We start from the raw sequence: 24,227 nt of genomic DNA, 5'->3' as shown, positions 1-24,227 counted from the left end.
ATATACTCATTACTCTAGAGTACATTTTGTGTCCTGCATAAATGTACTTGTATTCATTCCTCTTCTGCAGAATACATGAGTGTGTGTGTAATATGCATACTTGTGCAACATGCATAATCAGACTCAATCAAATTTCTGTACTCTCTGTTGTTTCATTGAAATTTTCTATTGAATTTTTAATTTATATTTTTCTTTTTTTTTAAATTTTATTTAATGAATATAAATTTCCAAAGTACAGCTTATGGATTACAATGCCCCCCCCCACCTGCAACCTTCCCCTTTCCCGCTCCCTCTCCCCTTCCATTCACATCAAGATTCATTTTCAATTCTCTTTATATACAGAAGATCAGCTTAGTATATATTAAGTAAAGATTTCAACGGTTTGCCCCCACATAGCAACACAAGTGAAAAAATACTGTTGGAGTACTAGTTATAGCATTAAATAAGAGTGTACAGCACATTAAAGACAGGGATCCTACATGCTATTTTTTAAAAATTGATTAATTTTCTATGCAATGACCAATTTAACACCAGGTTTTTTTTTTTTTTTTTTCATTTTCAATTATCTTTATATACAGAAGATCGATTCAGTATATACTAAGTAAACATTTCATCAGTTTGCACCCACACAGAAACACAAAGTATAAAAATACTGTTTTAGTACTAGTTAGAGCATCACTTCACATTGGACAACACATTAAGGACAGATCCCACATGAGACATAAGTACACAGTGACTCCTGTTGTTGACTTAACAATTTGACACTCTTGTTTATGGCGTCAGTAATCTCCCTAGGCTCTAGTCATGAGTTGCCAAGGCTATGGAAGCCTTTAGGGTTCGCCGACTTTGATCTTATTCCAACAGGGTCATAGTCAAAGTGGAAGTTCTCTCCTCCCTTTAGAGAAAGGTACCTCCTTCTTTGATGGCCCTGTTCTTTCCACTGGGATCTCACTTGCAGAGATCTTTCATTTAGGTGTTTTTTTTTTTTTTTTTTTTTTTTTTTTTTGCCAGAGTGTCTTGGCTTTCTATGCCTACAATACTCTCATGGGCTCTTCAGCCAGATCCGAACACCTTAAGGGCTGATTCTGAGGCCAGAGTGCTATTTAGGACATCTTCCATTCTATGAGTCTGCTGTGTATCCCGCTTCCCATGTTGGATCGTTCTCTCCCTTTTTGATTCTATCAGTTAGTATTAGCAGACACTAGTCTTGTTTGTGTGATCCCTTTGACTCTTAGACCTATCAGAGTGATCAATTGTGAACTGAAATTGATCACTTGGACTAGTGAGATGGCATTGGTACATGCCACCTTGATGGGATTGTATTGGAATCCCCTGGCATGTTTCTAACTCCACCATTTGGGGCATGTCCCCAATTGTACATCTCCTCCCTCTCTTTTTCCCACTCTTATATTTATATTTATATAAATATATATATAAAAATAAAAAATATATATTTATATTTTTCAAAAGAAACATGTTTTGATTCTTTTAAAATACTATTATTGGAAACTCATTTTTAAGTTATATAACTCCTAAATTATTTAACCATCACTGAATAATCGCCATATACCAAAAGAAGTAGTACAAAGAAACCCCAAAAAATTATCTCTCTGAAACTTCAATAGGAAATGGATATGAGAGTATATTACATAGCACATAATATTAATAGATCAAATTTTACTTGAGAAATTACCATAAGCCATATTTTAGACCTTATTTTGATGGCTACTGACTCATAAATTCTTTATAATTTTACCATGTATTTGCTTTTAAGTCACTATTATTTTAGATATTTTTATAGTCACTATTTTTTTAGATATTATCACACTTGCCCCACCTTTGTCTTCGTGTTATTTCTAAACTTGCATTTAAACTTATTCACTATTCAGTGCTAGTCCTTTTGCTCATATTTCCTCAATCACCACTTATTTCACTTAAATTTGCCCTTACCCTTGATTATTTGGGTGATACAGAAATTTAGGTTCAAATTCAGATCAAAATAAGTTGTCTTCAATCTAGGACACTAATCCCATATAGGAGTATAACTATCCTGGGGATAATACTCAATTCATTTACATTTTTATTTCAATACTGGTGGGAAATTCTACAGGTACACAAACAGAAGGAGAAAGCAAAGTGGGGATGGGGCAAATTGTTCAGCTGCTTACCCCAAAGACTCAGTCAGCTTTATATTTTCCTCCATTTGTACTCTCCTTATTTGCTCTTCTTACCCACTGGTTTTCTCCACAGCTATCCTATGAAGAATGGGTTCTCATCTCAACCTCAGGCTTCGTCTTGTATGACCTCATCTATAGTTCCTTTAATATTTTCCCATTTACCTTTCATCTTCTAGAACTTGAAAATACCTACTGCATTAATATTGCCCTCTACCCCCATTCTCAATACTGTTTTTTTTTCTGTGATTATATTATTTCAGCAGTATTTGAGAAATGTGTGCTTCCTGTTGCTATCTTGAATCAGAAGTTGTATTTTCAATATTCTAATCAGTAGTTTGTCACTGGTGAGAAAGAAGGTATTCCCACTGCATAGACTCAATGGATGTAACCATGTAATTTTTAAAAATTAGGTATTTTTGCTAATTCATGTTAATTTATCTAGAAATATTGTTTTATTTTTATCACAGTTTATTGACTGCAAATAGTTAAGAGTTTACAGTATATGAAAAAAAAAATCTTACAGCGTATAAAGCATAGAATAACTGGGTGTGAGTAAAGAGTATGGGATAAAAAAAGGCATTCCTCTACCATTCAGTAGAGAAATAACTATCTATCTGAACAATTACTTTGTGTACTGTAAATTGAGCATGATAAGCGAGATAAGGGTTGTCTACCTTTAACAGTTTATGATTCTGTATCTTGATTTTTAGCAAGTTTACATTAACCTAATTAAGGGAAAATGCAAATATTACTTTAGATAAAAGGTAAGAAAATAGGTTTATAGAGTTTAAAGGGTACTAGAGGCAACAGGAGTAGTACTTAAAAGTAAAATAAAGCCTCCTCAATTTTTATTATAATTTACTTCATTCACTATATTGCTTTGTTACATAAGATTGTCAAGCCTCCAGAAGCCCCAGTCTGTAGAGTTTAGCTTAGGCTTCTATATGAGATAGGACAGTAAGTAGGAGAGATCTGCCGTACTGAAGAAAAATTAAGAAGCAACTTGACTAGGAATGTTTGTCAAAATTCAGAAAGCTAGGGCTGGCACTGTTGCATAGCGGGTAAAACTGGTGCCTGCAGCACCAGCATCCCATATGGGTGCCGCTTCAAGTCCAGCCTGCTCCATTTCTGATCCAGCTCCCTGCTAATGTACCTGAGAAAGCAGCAGAGGATGACCCAATTACTTGGACCCCTGCACCTTTGTGGGAGACCCGAAAGAAGCTCCTGGCTTCGGACTGGCCCAGCTCTACATTGCAGCCATTTGGGGAGTGAACCAGTGGATGGAAGACCTCTTTCTCTCTCTCTCTGCCTCTCTGTGACTTTCAAATAAATAAATAAATATTTAAAAAAAGATTGAGAAAGATAAGTTGGAAAGCTGTCTGGCTTAGCAAGTGGGCAGAGGAAAGGCCCAGGGAGATAGCATAACCAGTTTTCTGATATACAGCTTCTTTTCATACTGTAGGACACAAAAAACAGTTTTCTGAGGACATCCCAAAAACTCCCTTGCTCTCCAGAAACAATCCAGACTTGTTCTTTATGGAGCTAGGCAAAGTACCTATACGTCCACAAGCCAGCCTTAAGATAAAACTGGCACCATCTGGAAGGCAAAATTGAAGAATGAAGACAAACTGGTTCTTCAGTTACACCACGGATCATCTAGGCTATACCAATCCTAAAACTTCCACACTGTCTACAGATTTCTCTAAAATTAACTAATTTATTTGAGAAAGTAACAAAGAACTATCATCCATTAGTTCACTCTTCAAATGCCTGCAACCACCTGTGAAGTTGGGAGCTGAGGGTGGCAGGGACCCAACTACTTGAACCATTTCCCACTGTCTCTCCGGGTACACATTAGTAGGAAGCTGGAATTGGGAAATAGAGCTGAGAAGCTACCAAGGTACTCCAATATAGGATGCAGATGTTCTAACCAACTTCTTAATTGCTATGCCAAATTCCTGCCCCTATTTAAGTAAATTTGCATAGGATTTTCTTTCCCTTGCAACTGGAAACATCTTAATATATCAGAGATACAGAGACCCCTTATTTATAACACAGAAACTTGAAAATATTTAACAAATGAGGCCAAACTAAGGTGAAATCCAAATTATTAAGTAATTGTTATGTGCACTTACTCTGTGGCTACAATTATTCATGAGTCAAATTACACAAACATGAGCTCTTATTGTACAACTTTAGAAAAAATGACAACGTAAAAATAGCTATAGATGGATGGCTAAACATTTCAGTTTGTTCATGGCAGTTACAATTTATTCTTGTTGTCCTGACATAATAATTAATATCACCTCATCATGCTCAAGTGTCCCAGTTTACAGCCAGGTTGGGTCAAGCTGAAGCAAGGAGCCAGGAACTCCAACTGGGTCTACTACTTGGGTGGCAGGGACCCAGGTACTTGGGGCATCATCTGCTGCTTTCTCAGGTGCTATTAGCAAGAAGCTGGATTGAAAAGATATGGGATGTGGGCAATCCTAATTTGATGCCTTAAACTGCTGCACCACAACACCTGCCCCCTTTCTTAGCACCTTAAGCAACACCTATCATTTGCACCTCTGTGTTCCTCATAAAAGAATTCTGTTAGAAGTCACATAATCGTGAAACAAGTTCATAGCTAATGCTACTGTTTTTACAGACAAATCTGTGTTCATTTAGCTTCATGATGCTGTGATTTTTGTCCAGACGCACACATTGATTAAACGAAGTTCAAGTATGAAGCAAACATACACTCTAGCTGACCAAAATATCCATGAACTCTCATCGTCTTTTAGCACAGATGAGGTAGGGCTGGGGCTGCAGTGTCATGCCTAACCTGGGCTTCAGACTTGGAACTAATTGATGTGGAAAATGCAAATGAAACCGCTGAAGCAATGCTGTAAAAAACAAGAACATTTCCATCCGTGCCAGCTGTTCTCCAAGACAATGTCTTCTCCCTAAACAAAAAAAGCAGATAGAATAATTTTTAAAAACCCATTATATACCATACCAAAATTAATGTCTAATAGTTGGATGCCATTTAGGAAATTTGGAATTTAAAGGAACTTAGGCTTACTAAAGGATTCTTAGATCACAAAGAAAAAAAATGGCACTTGGGCTCCCAGAACCCATTCCTTTCTTCCTTTTGTAAGATTTTAGTGTAATCCTCAGGTTCCCTTGTATTTTGCAAAAGAGCCAAAGATATGCTATGCAAGATTTAATTTGAATTCTGACATTTGTTCTATAGATCCAAGAGAAGTCCATTTCATTTCTTTTTTTAAAAACTTTTATTTAAGGCCGGTGCCATGGCTTAATAGGCTAATCCTCCGCCTCGCGGCGCCAGCACACCGGGTTCTAGTCCTGGTTGGGGCGCCGGATTCTGTCCCGGTTGCCCCTCTTCCAGGCCAGCTCTCTGCTATGGCCCAGGAGTGTAGTGGAGGATGGCCCAAGTTCTTGGGCCCTGTACCCGCATGGGAGACCAGGAGAAGCACCTGGCTCCTGGCTTTGTATCAGCGTGATGAGCCGGCCGCAGTGGCCATTGGAGGGTGAACCAACGGCAAAAAGGAAGACCTTTCTCTCTCTCTCTCTCTCTCACTATCCACTCTGCCTATCCAAAAAAAACACTTTTATTTAATAAATATAAATTTTGAAAGAACATTTATATTTTACCCCCATAACACCCTCCCTCCCACAAACCATCTGGTCTCCTACTCCCTCGCCCATCCCATTCTTCATTAAGATTCATTTTTAATTATCTTTATATACAGAAGACCAACATAGTATATACTAAGTAAAGATTTCAACAGATTGCACTCACACAGACAAAGTATAAAGTACTGTTTGAAGACTAGTTTTACCATTAATTCGCATAGTACAACACCTTAAACAGAGATCCTACATGGGGAGTAAGTGCACAGTGACTCCCGTTGTTGATTTAACAATTGACACTTTTATTTATGACGTCAGTAATCACCCCAGGCTCTTGTCATGAGCTGCGAAGTTTGAGTTCACAAACTCCAACCTTATTTAGACAAGACCATAATCAAAGTAGAAGTTCTCTCCTCCTTTCAGAGAAAGGTACCTCCTTCTTTGATGGCCTGTTCTTTCCGCCGGGGATCTCACTCACAGAGATCTTTCATTTAGGTCATTTTTTTGCCAGTATCTTGGCTTTCCATGCCTGTGAAACTCTCATGGGCTTTTTAGCCAGATCTGAATGCCTTAAGGGATGATTCTGAGGCCAGAGTGCTGTTTGAGGCACCTGCCATTCTGAGTCTGCTGTGTATCCCGCTTCCCATGTTAGAATTAAATCTATCAATTATTATTAGCAGACACTGGTCTTATTTATGTGATCCCTTTCACACTTATTCCTATCTTTATGATTAATTATGAACTTAAACTGATCACATTAACTAGTACGATGGCATTGGTCCATGCCAACTTAATGGGATTTGGAGTCCCATGGCACGTTTCTAGCTTTACCCCTAGGGGTAAGTCCGAGTTAGCATGTGCCAAATTGTACATCTCCTCCCTCTCTTATTCCCACTCTTATTTTTGAAGCCCATTTCATTTCAACTGACCAAATAAGTATTCTTCTTTAAAGAGCAAGAGTTTCTGGTCCATCTTCCTTTTTTTTTTTTTTTTTAAGATTTATTTATTTGAAAGAGCCTCAGAGAGGCAGAGAGAGAGGTCGGTCTTCCATCCTCTGTTTCACTCCCCAAATGGCCACAATGGCCAGAGCTGGGCTGATCTGGAGCTTCTTCTGGGTCTCCCACATGGGTGCAGGGGCTTAACAACTTGGGCCATCTTCCACTGCTTTCCCAGGCCATAGCAGAGAGCTGGATCAGAAGTGCAATAGCGGAGACTCAATGATTGCTCCATATGGGATGCCCGCACTGCAGGTGGCGCCCTTATCAGCTATACCACAGTTCAGGACCCTCCAGCATTCTTGAGATCTATGTACTTTTTTTAAAGCAGAAGGAACATTTGCCTACTTGAAGATGAGGTACAATCATCTAGAAGCCAAGAAATCTAGATTCTAGCTTTACTTCCAAGTGAGCTATGGCCTGACCCGAGTCACTCTATTTTGTTTCTGGATGATCTCTAGTCACTGTTTGTCCTCTATTTTTCTTACCAGTTACACAACCACTGTATTCAAAAACTAGCCTCATAAGAATGTTAACTGTAAAGATTTTTTACATTAAATGCTATGAAAATGTGTCAATGCCCGACACCCCCAACCCCCCACCTCCCAGATAAGCATAACCTTGCTTGTTCTGGCTTCTGTAATGCTTGGCTTTGTAATTAACTCCCAACAGGATGTGGTTTTTGCCTTTATAAACTTACCATTGAGCTCAATCAGGGTTACATGATTTGGAGAGCACATGCATTCATGTAGCTGCCAGCTTTGCCGGCTTACAGAAATAAAACTGGCTTTCAGAAATAAAGACAACATAATTCGGCCATGAGACTTCAGTGTCTTCTGTAACTCACTGTTTCAAGATGTAACAACTTCAAATTACTATATTTCTCCTCTCTGGGTCTCAGTCATTAACTTTTAGTTCTACAAGGCAAAAATCCACAAGAAAGTTTCAGAAGCCATGGCTTCACAACAATTTATCTCTACTTAATAAAATTAAGGTTTATTTTGAGTAGAAACAAGCATTAATTACCTCTAACTCAATCATTTCTCCTATATGAATTGATGTGGTGGGACTGGCATTGTGATGCAGCTGATTAAGCTACTTACACTGGCATCCCATATGGGTGCTGGTTCTAGCCCTGGCTGTTCCACTTCTGATCCAGCTCCTTGCTAATGTGCCTGGGAAAGCAGCATCTCCCAGGAGACCCACAGGATGCTCCTGGCTCCTGGTTTCAACTTGGCCCTGCCCCAGCCTTTGTGGGCATTTGGAGAGTGAACCAATGGATGGAAGGTCTCTCTGACTACTTACAAATAAATCATATTTTTTTGGCAAAAAAAGAATCTTGTGTTTTCAGAGTTGAATTATAAGTATAAAATTTTTTATCAGGATGCTTCAGATCAAGATGATGCTATACAAGATGAGCCATCACTATATTTTATCCCAAAGTTATGCCCCTGTAAAGGTTCTCTTACCTAGAGAAAAAGGAACCAAAGCTTCTTTCTTGGCAAAATATCCACTGCTGTCTAGAAATCGCTCAGGATAGAACACATCTGGGTCTCTCCAGTACTTCTCATCAAAGTGTACAGAATAAAGATTTGTAATTACTGTTGTGCCTTTTGGAATGGAATAACCACGTACAACTGTATCTTCAGAGGTTGCATGGAAAATGCCTAGTGGAACTATATTACAAAATCTTAAAACTTCATGCAAAACTGCCTCAGTATAAGGCATTCTGCATTTGTTGTCCCAAGAAGGCTTCCCATCGCGGCCCATAATTAAATCAATCTCTTTGTGAACTTGTCCTGTCAGAGAAAAAGTGTTCCAGTTATTATGAAATTCTTAAAATTATATCTAAAGTAATCCTGTTTGGGGATAAAACATAGGATAATCTATGACATGGGTACAACTAGAGTCAGATTTTTTTAAATGTGGGAGTTTTACTTAAACTTACACTATATACTCCTATCAGACACTAATAGGCAATGCTGTGGGTAATTCAGTTGTGAAAAACAAACTAGGGTTGAGGCTCCAGATTTGCCACTTCCAGACACTCAGCTTTTTCCTTATTTATGAAAACAGGTATAACAACTTATCTCAGAACTTTTTTATGTAAACTTCTTAGATTATTGATTTGAAAATTCTTTACAACTATTAAATGTTTCTCTTACTGGTTAGTACAACAGGAGTACCTAAGGAAAATGCTTTGTACATGACCAAAGACGTTGAAACATGTACAAGCCCTACATGTAAGAGTAGACCCTGAGATTATAATGCAAATTCTTACCTTGAATGTTAGGGTAAAGGGCCATGAAAAGAATCGCCCACCGTAGCACATTGGTTGTAGTTTCAGTTCCAGCAATGATGAGCTCACCCACTGAAAAAATTAGGTTTTCTTTGGAAAAAGTAGATGATGGATCATTTTTACCTTGATCCATTTCATCAAAATATGCATCAACAAAATGTTGAGGTAACTGAGGCTGTCTTTTGACTGAAGCCTTTTCAATAAGTCTGGAGAGGAAATCATAGACCACTGCTGCATTTCTAAACAGCTGTTTATGTTTTCCAAAAGGTAAGATGCCAATCCATGGAAAGGCATTGTACAGGAAGACTGAGGCACTGGCAGCTAGTTCCACATTTTCACTAAATAACTCAATCATGTGTTGGAAATCAGTGTCTTCATAACGGAATCTTTCTCCAAAAATGATCAGATTGGTTATGTTTGATACAGCATTCGTTATTAATTGTTTAAAGTCAAACGGTCTACCTTTGTATGTTTCAATAGCATCAATGAAAAAAATTGTTTCCTCTAAGATTTTAGATTCAAAAGACTTTTGGCCATATCCAAAATAGCGAAAGCTGTTTACAGCTAATCTTCTGTGATCAACCCATCCTCGGCCATATCTGGAATTAAGTAAGCCTGGAAAAAAAAAATCATTAAGCAAATAAAGTTTCTACCTTCCCTGTATCTAATAGTCAAAAATGCAACAAAATAAAAAAAAAGAATAAAAATATGGTTATTCGTTCTTCCCTAAGCTCTCTTTCTTTATACCTTGATGGTTGGGTCCTATTGTTGCTTTTCATTAGTCATACAATATTTTTTGTCATACAATATTATAGCAAAAAGCCTTTCTACTCCTCATGTGTGAATTGACAAAGACCTATAATTCTCCTACCATAAAAAACTGGCAAGTCTGGCCGGCGCCGCGGCTCACTAGGCTAATCCTCCACCTTATGGCGCCAGCACACCGGGTTCTAGTCCGGGTCAGGGCACCGGATTCTGTCCCGGTTGCCCCTCTTCCAGGCCAGCTCTCTGCTGTGGCCAGGGAGTGCAGTGGAGGATGGCCCAAGTGCTTGGGTCCTGCACCCCATGGGAGACCAGGATAAGCCCCTGGCTCCTGCCATCGGATCAGCGCGGTGCGCCGGCCGCAGCGCGCCAACTGCGGCGGCCACTGGAGGGTGAACCAACGGCAAAGGAAGACCTTTCTCTCTGTCTCTCTCTTTCACTGTCCACTCTGTCTGTCAAAAAAAAAAAAAAAAAAAAAAAAAAACTGGCAAGTCTTGTATAATTCAATTGGGTAAACTAGTTTTGGTGATTTTATTATTCAACTTTTATTCTAAGCCTAATTCACATAAGACAAATGACTGCATGTTTGTCAGAACAACTTTATCTTCAACTTAACAGCCAAAAATTGTTATTCTAGTATTAGAAATGTCCTGCTTTCAACAAAGAACAGCCCTTGTCTACACTGTTGAGGAACAGTTCTCTTAGTTTTTTTATTCCATTATTTCTTTTTTTTTTTTCTTTCTTTCTGTTTATTTTTCTTTCTTGGACCAAACAGGAGAGGGAGTAGTAATGAGGGGGAAGGGAGAAGGGTGCAGTGGAAAGAATTACTATGTTCCTAATGTTGTCATTATGAGATACATACAAAAAAATTTTAAAAATAAAGTGATGATAGCTTGAAAGAAAAAAAAAATGTCCTGCTTAAGAGCTGGATTTTAGAATACAAATTTATTCTTGCTAAAGGCATATGATAACAGGGAAGCTATGACAAAAACAAAGGTAGTCCAAATAAATTGTCAATGTCATAGAAATGCTTAAGTCAAAAGGTGGGCAAACAGGAACGACCAGACTTTTTTAACATTAATATTGCTTGCCTTAGAATTTCAGAGTCTACATACATCAAGTATCTGCCATCCTGATATGGTTATCATGGAAAAATTTCTGCTTTCAACACCACAGTTGATATACCTCCAAAATCTAAACTGAAGATCTTTAAAAATCTGCATTTAACTGTCAGAATATATGGAGAGATATAACCATGGAAATCCACAGGTGCTAAACTTCACTCTTCCAGTACTTGTTACTTCACTGAAAATGAAGGCACTTATTATGCTACTGACAATGTTTAGAGTGTTTTAAATTAACTATCAAAGAAAAATACCAACATCTTCAGTGCACAACTTATATAATATATACCTTATAGGAAATTTCATTCATTATTGGGACACACATGAACCTGTGATGAAGAACATCATTTTTTTCAAGTATATATGAAGAACATATAAAATTTATATTTCAATAACTTGTTCAATGATTTTTTAATTTGGAGATTATAAAGTTAACCATATTTAAATAGGTCTTTAGCACTATATACAAATCTTATATTCCCACAGTCCATTTTCTTTTGTACACTACTGGTTGATTATTCATTCAACCAATATTATTTCAATATGTATTTATAAAGCAGTAAGTATATTCTAGGAATACTGCTTTGGGAGTGTCAGGGGATGTATCAGGTGAATATTCTGTACTTTCATGGAACTTATATACTAGTAGGAGAGACAAACAAATAAATGATACAGCAAAGAATGAAATAGGGTGGTCAAAGAAAGCTTCACTGAGGTGACATTTGAGTAAAGACTTAAAGGAGGCTGGCGCCGTGGCTCACTAGGCTAATCCTCCACCTTGCGGCGCCGGCACACCGGGTTCTAGTCCCGGTTGGGGCGCTGGATTATATCCCGGTTGCCCCTCTTCCAGGCCAGCTCTCTGCTATGGCCCGGGAAGACAGTGGAGGATGGCCCAAGTGCTTGGGCCCTGCACCTGCATGGGAGACCGGGAGAAGCACCTGGCTCCTGGCTTCAGATCAGCGCGATGTGCCCGGCCACAGCGGCCATTGGAGGGTGAACCAACGGCAAAGGAAGACCTTTCTCTCTGTCTCTCTCTCTCACTATCCACTCTGCCTGTCAAAAAAAAAAAAAAAAAAAAAAAAAAGAAGTATAAAAAAAAGACTTAAAGGAGATGAGAGAGTAGGTGAAGAATATCCGGGAGAAACACAGCAGGTAGAAGAAATATGTATGCTGTATAAAGGAGTGAGATCATAGTAAGCCCTGGGGAAATGTATACACGTGTATAACCCTACACTAACCAACTCGTGCCCCTGAGCCCATGCAAAGGGCAACTTTTCACATTTGCACAGAAGGCTGTTGATGGCCATGATTTTCCAGTTTCAAGTTCAATACACTTAATTTATTTGAAAGAGTTACACAGAGAGGGAAGGAAAAACAGAGAGAGGTCTTCCATCTGCTGGTTCACTTCCCAATTGGCTGCGACCACTGGAACTGCGCCAGGAGCCAGGAGATTTTTCTGGGTCTACCATGTGGGTGCAGGGGCCCAAGGACTTGGGCCATCTTGTACTGCTTTCCCAGGTCATAGCAGAGAGATGGATCAGAAGTGCAGCAGCTGGGACTCGAACTGGCCCCCATATGGGATGCCGGCACTGCAGGTGGCAGCTTTACCTGCTATGCCACAGTGCCAGCCCCAACAATACACATATTTTAAAATAGCATAATTTCCTATCTATTTGTCTTTTACTGTTTTTTCAAGATCTTGCTTTATCTTTATTATATAAATAATGTAGGGTATAAATTTATAACTAAAAAATGTTTGTTTCAACAATTACTCTTATCATATCATCTTTGGTTTTCATTTCTTTAATGGTCTTCCATTATAATTGTGATTTCTTCTTTGGCTTAACTGTTATATAGAAGACACAAGAGATTTGATTTTTATTTCTGCTTTGAGTATCATTTTACTCTGGCTTGAGAATTTGGCTTTTAAAAATCATGCTTTCTTTGCGTTCTTGATTTATTTTGTGATTTAACATAGGAGTTTAACTTTTTCTTTTCAACCAGTTTCTTTATTTTTAGTGTATGTAAACAAGATATTGTTAAATTTTTTGAAATTAAGTGTGTCTCATTAAATCAGGACATTTTGATTGTAAAAATTCTTACACTACTATTAAAACCATTATATCTATCTCAACACTTTATGCTTTCTGTTGCTGCTTTCTTCTTACTAATTCTGTCAACTTTCAAACTTTCTTGTCGAATATAGAATCATTCAACACTAAACCACACAGAATGAATAGTTCTTTTCACAAGCCATTTACATATCAAAGTGATTAAGAAAGGCTGCTCCAGGTTCTATAATCTTATAAGGAAAATCACAGTAAAAATGCCACCAAGTATTCAAGACTAGCTTTAAAAGGCACCTCTGATTCTACTGTGTGTTTATGTGTTACTAACTTTTTTCACAAAACCTATAGATATTATGTGCTAACACTTTAAAACATTTTTTTTTCCTAGATAAAATCACAGGCCTTATTCTTTCAGAGTGCCTCAGAATCCATGGTATTTTTCATTTATTGCATTTGATTAACATGATTGATTGCCAATCTCAAACAAATCATCCACAGCACACTACCCAGTAAAACACTATTTTGAACATTTACCAGAACTGGATTATAAAAAAATCAGCATTTACTAGTCTAAAATATGAGTGTAATATAGCCTGCAAGGTCCTCAAATTCTAGGTTTTGTAAGTAAGTAAATAAATATATTATGAGTAGATACTTTCCTGCTAATCAGAATAAAAGAATCCCAACTGTATGCACCAAAATTACTTAAAACAAAGAATATGATTTAAAACAGTTAAATAAGTAAATAGGTGAAAATAAACATACCTCCCATTTTTGTCATCTTCATAAATAAAGGAAGACATGGTCTGTCTGCAAAAATTTCACTTTGATGAACAAGGCATTCCTTTACTATGTCATATCCATTTAGAACAACAGTTGATATGCCTCCAAGATCTAAACTGAAGATCTTTGAGAAGAAAAGAAGAAAAATAATTTAACTGATGAACTGTATAGAAATCTACAGGTGCTAAGCCCTACTCGCCCAGTATGTTACTTCCCTAAAAAAGAAGCAATTAGGCCGGCGCCGCGGCTCAGTAGGCTAATCCTCCGCCTTACGGTGCCGGCACACCGGGTTCTAGTCCCGGTCGGGGCACCGATCCTGTCCCGGTTGCCCCTATTCCAGGCCAGCTCTCTGCTGTGGCCAGGGAGTGCAGTGGAGGATGGCCCAAGTGCTTGGGCCCTGCACCCCATGGGAGACCAGGAGAAGCACCTGGCTCCTGCCATCGGAACAGCGCGGTGCGCCCGGCGGCCATTGGAGGGTGAACCAACGGCAAAAGGAAGACCTTTCTCTCTGTCTCTCTCTACTGTCCACTCTTCCTGTCAAAAAAAAAAAAAAAGAAGCAATTACTCAATTGACAATGTTTAGAGTGCTTTCCTTCTATAAAGCATGTTAAACAGGGATCCGATTACACCATGCAGTATTATAAATGGTATAATGGTAAGAGTATTGGACTCAGAAAGACTTAAACACATATAAGAACCTGAAAAGAACTCTTACCCTTTTGGGACTTCAGTGTTGCCACAGGAAATACTTTTTATTTAGATGCTCTGTTAAGATTCATTCTACCTCAAAACATTCAATGATATCTGGCAATCTCCTTTTATTTTCCACATGAATGAATAGCACTATCTATGTATTATTACCCCAGTCTTAGTTCTGACAGGGGATTGCCCAAGGCCTGAGAGACTAGTTTTAAATACAAATATATTGTAATTATGCTCTCTGGCTTCCATGAAATTAACCAACAGAACCTGACCTTGCAGGAAAGGAATTCACCATGTTGGTATAAGTAGCTGTCCCTAAGCTAAGGGGAGGCAAAACAGAATATTTACCCTAAGCTTTGTCAGGGTTATTGGTCATGTGCCTCACCTCATGTTCAATTAAATGTCATACTTCCAATAGTCTGTTCTAATTAACCCAACATAAGGGGCTAGTCTAGTGACAGAATGTTTATCAGTGGGATGCAAAGATTGCTTATCACCAACCTCTCCTGTCAAAACCTGAGAGCTTTTTATGGTTAAAATAGAAGCTTTATGGGGGCTGGCATGGTGGCACAGGTTAATCCTCCACCTGCAGTGCCCGCATCCCATATGGGCGCCGGTTCTTGTCCTGGCTGCTCCTCTTCCAATCCAGCTCTCTTCGGTGGCCTGGAAGAGCAGTAGAAGATGGCTCAAGTCCTTGGGTCCCTGCACCCATGTGGGAGACTGGAAGAAGCTCTTGGCTCCTGGCTTCTGATTGGTGCAGCTCTGGCCATTGTGGCCATTTTGGGAGCGAACCAGTGGACAGAAGACCTTTCTCTCTGTCTCTCCTTGTCACTGTCTGTAACTCTAGCTCTCAAATAAATAAATAAATACATAATCTTTCCAAAAAATAGTTTTATTGCTGCTCAAGCAATTAGAGCAGATTTCATTCTATTTGGTACACACTTCAGAAGAAAAAAAGGTTTAACATAGAACAAAAGTTCAGTAGAAGTGGTTACATTGGCAAGAGTGATGAAGATTACCAAATGGTAACAGAATCTTCTAGCTAAGTGATAGGGCCACCAGAGTCTTTGGCACAAGGTTGGTCCCTAGCCAACCCATCAATAGGCACATGCAGTACCTTGGGGAAAGAGCACAGAATGTCTGCAATAAGCAGAGTTATTAGTCAAAAGTAGCAGTGAAAGAATTTTCAGCACAAAGGGAATGGTTGCCAGCCAAGCAAAGGAGGAGGGACCCTTTCTAAAGGAGTTCCTAAAGAGGTAATGTCATAGTATTGAAGTCTTTTCCTGGAGGTGTAATTTTAGCAGAGATAATGGAAGGATGGCATTAATAGGAAGTGGTCCTAATTCAGAATAAAAACAGACTAACTGATGATTGCATAAGGATGAGGAAAGACCCTGACATTGAAAGTTGAGTTAGTATGAAGGCAGACCAGAGGGGAGACATATTTCAGAGTAAAGCTGCAGGCTGTGAACACTAGGAATTCTAAAACCCAAAGAGAAGCCATGGCTTATGAAAGTTATTACACAATTCACCTTTACTCAAGAATTTGTGTTGGTCCTCTATTTGAGGGTGGGAGCAGGGAAATTTTACTTGACCTAGTATTTATTCTGGTATACACTGTTCTTAAGGACCTTCAATTAAGGGTTTCTAGTCAAATTCTAGAAACTTATCCTTAAACTTCTTTGGCCTATGGAAAAATCCATGATTATATTCATACATTCTTTGATCTAAATAATTTTTTTTGAAGGGCAGAGTTAGACAGTGAGCGAGAGAGACAGAGAGAAAGGTCTTCCTTCCGTTGGTTCACCCCCCAAATGGCCGCTATGGCCAGTGCGTTGCACCGACCTGAAGCCAGGAGCCAGGTGCTTCCTCCTGGTCTCCCCTGCAGGTGCAGGGCCCAAGCACTTGGGCCATCCTCCACTGCACTCCCGGGCCACAGCAGAGGGCTGGACTGGAAGAGGAGCAACTGGGACAGAATCTGGCGCCCCAACTGGGACTAGGACCCGGGGTAACGGCACCACAGGTAGAGGATTAGCCTAGTGAGCCACGGCGCTGGCCTGATCTAAATAATTTTTAGTACCTTTTATGGAATAGTTATGATGCTGGCGAAAATGGAGAAATGAATACATGAAATGTTTTCTTTGCCTTTCTAGAAGTTACTTTATGATCTTCAAGCCTCTTCCATTTCCCCCCAAACCAGCTCAACACAGAATACTTATTTCTGTTAATGGGTACTCCATCCTTGAAGTTGTTCAAACCAAAAAGCTAGTAGCCACCCATGCTGAGTCATTATTTTCTCCCAGATTCCACATCCAACTGCTCAGAAGTCATGTTTCCTATTTTTAGAACATAAACAGAATCTGACAATTTTCTATCACCTGCATCATTGACATCCTGGTCCAAGCCACCTGAAATCTTAGTTATATTTTCAGTAACCTCCCAACTTGCCTCACTAAACTCACTCATCTCTACAGGTAATTTGCAACATGGCATACTCCTGTTTCATAGCCTGCATCCTTGCTCTTCTTTTGATCTAGAATGTTTGTACCCTAGATTTTCCTATATCTTGCTCCTTCATTTCCTTTAAGTCTGTCCAAGTGCTATCTTTGCAGTGATGCCTGCTCTAACTAACCATTCTCTATTTCCCTTACCCTTTTGTAGTTTACTTCATACTTTGTACTCTTCTCACATAGAGTTTTCTTAATGCATCTATATTGTTTTCACCCCACCAAAATTTAAACTACATGAGGGAAGAGTCTGTGTCTTGGTCACTGCTGTAGCTCTAGTACCTATGATAGTACATGGCATTATGATGATGATCTATAAATGTATGTTGAATTAATGAATGGCAAATACCTATGTTTAAGCATATTATTACAATATCAATGGCTAAGTGCTAGTAGCAAATGAACGTGCAAAATGCTGTTGATGAAAACTATTAAGTGCCACATTTTCAACTTTAACTTGGTCTGTTTTTTCCCTTGGAATGCCACCCTTGACTGCCATACCATCTACCCCACACCAAGTCTTCAGGGATTATTCTCCATGAAGCCCTTCTCACTGAATACTTTTTCTCTCTGTTTTGAACCACCACAGCACATGTTTAGAAAATCCTATGGAGGATTCAGGGCAATATGGCGGAATAGGAAGGGAGCACACTGATAGTATGGGAAGAGACAGTTTAATAAAAGTGGAGACACTGCAGGTTCAAGGAAGAGTAAGGGAAGAAGCAGCAGAGGAAACTCTTCCAGAACTAGTGATTCATAGTAGACCTGCATGGAGAACGTGGGAACCCATGGTTCAGGACACCAGCCTCAGAATGAACACACCAGCGCTGGAATGCAAGCTGTGTGGAATTACTTCCATTTTGAATAAAAAAAAAAGAAAGAGAGATTTACCACACCTAACCTGGGAGTGTCACCTTTGACACACCCTCAACCCTGAGGAACCAAACAGAGCTCTCAGGCCACACCCACCTCAAGCCTCTAAGGCTCCATCAAAAGCAGACAGTCCACTTAATACAGTCATAGTATAACAAGAAAAAATACCACAGCGAGGGAAGAAGAATCCAAAGAATATCTCTACAATGCCAAGCAACAAATGAAGAAACCGAGGAAACAAGAACAAGGAAGACATTATGACACCCCCAAATGAACAAGACACCCCAAGCCAAGATTATGAAGATGATGAGATGGAAGAAATGCAAGATACGGATTTCAAAAAATTTTCGGCTCACTAGGCTAATCCTCCACCTTGCGGCGCCGGCACACCGGGTTCTAGTCCCGGTCGGGGCGCCGGATTCTGTCCCGGTTGCCCCTATTCCAGGCCAGCTCTCTGCTGTGGCCAGGGAGTGCATTGGAGGATGGCCCAAGTGCTTGGGCCCTGCACCCCATGGGAGACCAGGATAAGCCCCTGGCTCCTGCCATCGGATCAGCGCGGTGCGCTGGCTGCAGCGCGCCAACCGCGGCGGCCATTGGAGGGTGAACCAACGTCAAAAGGAAGACCTTTCTCTCTGTCTCTCTCTCTCACTGTCCACTCTGCCTGTAAAAAAAAAAAAAAATTATGATATGAACAATTAGAAGTGTTCAAAAACAAATGCTTGAGCTACAGAATTCCTTACTGGACAGGATAGAAAATCTCCTTCAAGAAAATGAAATCTTAAGGAGGAATCAAAATGAAATGAAACAACTAGTAGAACAAGAAACTGTGATAGTGACGAGAAATCATAATGAAATGAAAAATTCAATAGATCAAATGACAAACACATTAGAGAGCCTTAAAAACAGAATGGGTGAAGCAGAAGAGAGAATATCGGACTTAGAAGACAGAGCACAGGAAAGTATACAGTCAAACCAAAGAAAAGAAGAGGAAATTAGAAATCTAAAAAATATTGTTGGGAATCTACAGGGTACTATTAAAAAACCCAACATTCGGGTTCTAGGAGTTCCTGAAGGCATGGAGAGAGAGAAAGGATTAGAAGGCCTTTTTAGTGAGGTACTTGCAGAGAACTTCCCGGGTTTGGAGGACAGAGACATCCTAGTACAGGAAGCTCATAGAACCCCGAGTAAACATGACCAAAAGAGATCCTCACCACGACACATTGTAATCAAACTCACCACAGTGAAACATAAAGAAAAGATTCTAAAAGGTGCAAGAGAGAAACGTCAGATTACTCTCAGAGGATCTCCAATTAGACTCACAGCAGACTTCTCATCAGAAACCCTACAAGCTAGGAGGGAATGGCAAGACATAGCCCAGGTACTAAGAGAGAAAAACTGCCAGCCCAGAATATTATATCCTGCAAAGCTCTCATTTGTGAATGAAGGTGAAATTAAGACTTTTCATAGCAAACAGAAACTGAAAGAATTTGTTGCCACTCATCCTGCCCTGCAAAAGATGCTGAAATATGTGTTACACACAGAAACACAGAAACACGGTCATCAATATGAAAGAAGGTAAAGGAAGGAAACCTCACAGCAAAAGATCACAGGAAACTCAAAGCATATATTAGAAAATATCTTTGGCAAATGGCAGGGCAAAGTTACTACTTATCAAAAGTCACATTGAACGTTAATGGCCTGAAATGTCCAGTTAGAAGACACAGATTGGCTGACTGGGTTAAAGAACAAAACCCATCTATTTGCTGCTTACAAGAAACACAGTGAGTGTGGAAGTGAAAGGCTGGAAGAAGATATACCATGCCAACAGAAATGAAAAAAGAGCATGCGTATCCATCTTAATATCGGGCAACATTAACTTTACCACAAAAACTGTTAGGAGAGACAAAGAGGGGCACTATATAATGATTAAGGGATCAATTCAACAGGAAGATATAACGATTACCAATGTATATGCACCTAATTACAGGGCACCGGTTTATTTAAAAGATTTGTTAAGGGACTTAAAGGGAGACTTAGACTCCAATACAATAGTACTGGGGGACTTCAATACTGCACTCAGAAATAGATCAACAGGACAGAAGATCAACAAGGAGACAGTAGATTTAAACGACACTATATCCCAAATGAATCTAACAGATAACTACAGAACTTTTCATCCTACACAGAAAGTATTTACATTCTTCTCAGCAGTACATGGAACCTTCTCTAGGATTGACCACATACTAGGCCATAAAGCAAGTCTCAGCAAATTCAAAAGAATTAGAATCATATGATGCAGCTTCTCAGACGATAAAGGAATGAAGTTGGAAATTAGCAACTCAGGAATCCCTAGAGCATATGCAAAAACATGGAGACTGAAAACATGCTCCTGAATGAACAATGGGTCATAGAAAAAATCAAAAGAGAAATAAAAATTTTCGGGAAGTAAATGAGGATAACAGCACAACATACCAAAACTTAAGGATACAGCAAAAGCAGTGTTAAGAGGAAAGTTTATATCAATAGGTGCCTACATCAAGAAATTGGAAAGGCACCAAATAAATGAGCTTTCAATTCATCTCAAGGATCTAGAAAATGTGCAGCAAACCAGACCCTAATCTAGTAGAAGAGAAATAATTAAAATCAGAGAAGAAATCAACAGGATTGAATCCAAAAAAGGAAATGGTTATTCAACATGGTACACTTCTAATTAAGACTGCCTTTAAAATGAATGTGTAAGTCCTTTGTACTGGGATGGGGGTGGTCTTCAAGAATTATAAAGGAGAACTGAATTCATAGGCTGTATAAAAGTTGATGTTAAAGTAACTGTCATAAGCAATTGTAAACTCCAGGTATTTTTTTTATAAGCACACATATAAAATTTTAAAGACAATGCAAAAATAAGATTCTATTTACAAACATGTCCTGTAAACTTTGCAGCTTCCAAAAATATAGGTGGTAATATTCTCCTTCTACCTCAACAAAAGGTATGGTATTTTACAACTTATATAAACTTTGAGGTTTTGGCAGAATTGGGAAATATCTCCAAGATAATGGAAGACTTCTAGGGTTGCTTCATAATCAGGGTAAGGATCAAATGCTTCTGTAGCTTAAAGAGTAAATATTTGGGGACCAGCATTGTGCCTAGGGGATAAAGCTGCCACCTGCAAGGCTAGCATTCCACATGGGCACTAATCTGTGTCCTGGTTGCTCCACTTCCAGTTCAGCTCCCTTCAAATAACCTGGGAAAAGATGGCCCAAGTGCTGGGCCCCTGCCACCCATGTGGGAGACCCAGATGAAGTTCCATTTGTGTGGCAGAGGCCCAAGCACTTGGGCCATCTGCTGCTGCTTTCCCAGGTGCTTTAGCAGGGAGCTGGATCTGAAGTAGAGCAGCCAGGACTTAAACTGATGCCCATTTGGGATGCCGGCATTGCAGGTGGTGGCTTTATCTACTATGCCACAGTGCTGGCCCCTAAATAAGTCTTTTTAAAAAAGTTAATGTGGCTGGTGGCGCAGCTCAGTAGGCTAATCCTCCACCTGCGGCGCTAGCACACAGGATTCTAGTCCCGGTCGGGGCACTGGATTCTGTCCCGGTTGCTCCTCTTCCTGTCCAGCTCTCTGCTGTGGCCCTGTGGTCCTTGGGCCCTGCACCCGCATGGGAGACCAGGAGAAGCACCTGGCTCCTGCCATTGGATCAGCACGGTGCGCCAGCCACAGCACGCCGGCCACAGCGGCCATTAGGGGGTGAACCAACGGAAAAGGAAGACCTTTCTCTCTGTCTCTCTTACTGTCCACTCTGCCTGTCAAAAAGAAAAAAAAAGTTAATGTTTGCTGGTTTTCAATTTAACTGTAAGATAGAGTGCAAACATTGGCTACTCTTCAACGTATAAACAGTTTCAATTTTTCTAAGAATTATTTCAGGTTTCTACAGCTCAATAGTGATTTGCATTACTAAAGGGAACCTGGTTTAATATATTTGATCTCTTTGATTTGTTATGTTTCCACATCTTATGATTTCTCCATAATATCATGCTGCTTTGTGACAAACATATCAAAGAGATCAAATATATTAAACAGAAATCATGGAAATAAATTCTGGCGAATGGGGGAGGGTGGATAAAACCTAAGAATTATATATATTTTCTTTGTCGATGTCCAGGTTCCCTTTAGCAATGCCATCCACTATTGAGCTGCAGAAGCCTGAAATAATTCTTAGAAAAATTGATTTAAGTAAGGATTTAAGCAGTAACCTGAAATATAATTGCCATGCAGCCTTTAACCATAGTTTATCGTTGGAATTCATTTTCTCTCTCCCTCTGGACTGTTAACTCCCTTCTGGACACTTCGACCTTTTTGAGATAAGGGCACCCTTCCAAACACAAGCACTGTGTTCCTGTCTTTTTCCAGGGGGGGGTCACTCAGCTTTTCTGTGTGAAAATGGGGAAAACCAGAAATACCTACCTCACCGGGTGGCTGTGAGATTTAAATGAGTCAACAAGTTGTCCGAGAGACCAGCACACAGGCGGCACCTTATAAATATATGCTCAAAGGACGTTCCTGGCCAATCTGAACGTCACTCACGCAGGGCTGCAGGGCTCCCGCGCTGTTTTGGGTCATTAGTTCTAAGCACGCTTTTCCTATTTACCACAGCCCGCTTCTTGGCCAGGGGCGTCCACTCCATTCTACTTTGAATCACAGCAAACGCTTAAACCACTTGTTAGTCAACAGCAAGCCTCGAAGAACCTCCCATTAACCATTAACTATAACCAGGCCCCAGAATTCAGGATGCCGCTACTTTTTGCTCAAGCCAAGCTGTGGACTCTAACCTGAGGGCGATCAAGGCCCACAGCCTGCGCCCGGCCTACCCGAGAACCACACCGCGCAGGCGCGGGAGCTGCGGCGGCGAGCGCGCGCTCCCCTCGGAGGCGAGAAACCCCGGCCCGGATCGCCTCAGAGCGCAGGCTGGAGTGGGGCGGCCCATTGGTGGAGGGGTCGGGGGTGGGCGAAATGAGCGGGTTTTCCTCAGCAAAAGTTGCCGGCACACAGAAATCTGGGCTACTCGCACCGGAATTGGCCTCCAATCCAACCTACAGGGAGACCCCAGCCAGCCCGGAGGCCAGGACGGCGGCCCTCCCGGCCCGCGGCCCGTCGGTCGGGGCAGTACCTCGCCGTACACTTGGCTCTGCTTTCTCATGTAGACATGGGGAAGGTCGGCTGAGGCGGCCAGGGAGTAGATGTTGCCGATAAACGGTAGCCCCGGAGGCCCCGGGGGGAAGCCCACCGGCCGCCTCCGCTTCAGCAGCTGGCGCCCCCACAGTGCAAAGAGCAAGAGGAAGAGCGCGCCACCCAGCGCCGCCGCGCACTCCTCAGCTCCCGAAGTTTCCCGCATCGGTCCGAGTTGAGGCTGCGTTCCCCTCTGTCGGGCTGGGACGGCGACGAGCCCTTCAATCTTGCCACGTTCTCATTGGCCCACTTTCCTGAGGTACCGCCCTTGCTCCATGGCCATTGGTTACCTGAGTGTAGGGCGGTCCCCAGGGCAGCTACCTCATGGCTTTGCCCACTCAACTGCTTTGCGACCCTTTGGGTTTGGCGGGGTTTAGGGGGAAGCCAAGCTGGCAGGACAGCCTTAAAGGTTGGCACCAGGGCGTTGAGGACGCACTCACTGGGAGAATCCTGCCTGCCTCCTTGGATGGCCAGCCCTTTCTGAAGGTATCTTTCTAGTGTCAGGTCTACTTATTAAAGACTAGGAAAACTGAACTTCTGTGGGCTTTAGCTGAGCCTGATAATTTTCAGAATTTCCATGAGAGAGTTCACGCCTGTCCTGCTTTACTTATCAATTTTTTTTCCTCATGTTATGAGGCATTTTTGTTGCTGATCCTTTAAGAATTTTCATGAGTAAGCAATTGTTATGCAATTAACTCAGGTTACTTGTCTTTTCACTTCTCTGGTCCTGCCAAACTGGTTGCTGATTGGTAGTCACAGAGGTCTGTGTACACTGCAGTTGCTCAGGGATAGTACTTAAGGTTTCTACCTATACTACCTAGACTTAAACAACCAATATTTCATATTATTCTTGTCATTTCACTTTTTTTTTTTTTATTTTTGACAGGCAGAGTGGACAGTGAGAGAGAGAGACAGAGAGAAAGGTCTTCCTTTTGCCATTGGTTCACCCTCCAATGGCCGCCGCGGTAGCGCGCTGCGGCCGGCGCACCGCGCTGTTACGATGGCAGGAGCCAGGTGCTTATCCTGGTCTCCCATGGGGTGCAGAGCCCAAACACTTGGGCTATCCTCCACTG

The 24,227-nt window shown here is 40.7% G+C and overlaps 1 protein-coding gene across 6 annotated transcripts; it reads right to left on the bottom strand.

Moving 5' to 3' along the window:
- Positions 1-298: 298 nt before the first annotated feature.
- LOC133763153 (vitamin D 25-hydroxylase) lies at positions 299-23,334 on the bottom strand. 6 transcript variants are annotated; one of them, XM_062196450.1, is made up of 6 exons: positions 23,096-23,127; positions 22,393-22,613; positions 13,831-13,972; positions 9,093-9,725; positions 8,281-8,610; positions 299-5,125 (listed from the first exon to the last, which is right to left on the bottom strand). In XM_062196450.1, the coding sequence occupies exons 3-6, from the start codon at positions 13,850-13,852 to the stop codon at positions 4,950-4,952; spliced, it is 1,161 nt and encodes a 386-aa protein (XP_062052434.1). In that variant the 5' UTR covers positions 13,853-13,972; positions 22,393-22,613; positions 23,096-23,127; the 3' UTR covers positions 299-4,949. The 6 variants fall into 6 exon arrangements, 5 of the variants coding, with proteins under 5 accessions (XP_062052434.1, XP_062052433.1, XP_062052435.1 ...); XR_009866375.1 differs by lacking the exon at positions 22,393-22,613 and adding an exon at positions 7,512-7,728 and having other exon boundaries at positions 5,048-5,125; positions 23,096-23,334; XM_062196449.1 differs by lacking the exon at positions 22,393-22,613 and having other exon boundaries at positions 23,096-23,334.
- Between the last annotated feature and the right edge of the window lie 893 nt (positions 23,335-24,227).

This window comes from Lepus europaeus, chromosome 7 (genome assembly GCF_033115175.1).
Source record: "Lepus europaeus isolate LE1 chromosome 7, mLepTim1.pri, whole genome shotgun sequence".
Taxonomy (NCBI): domain Eukaryota; kingdom Metazoa; phylum Chordata; class Mammalia; order Lagomorpha; family Leporidae; genus Lepus; species Lepus europaeus.
Note: the sequence above shows the minus strand (reverse complement) of the source record. Positions and strands in the feature narration are given on the sequence as shown.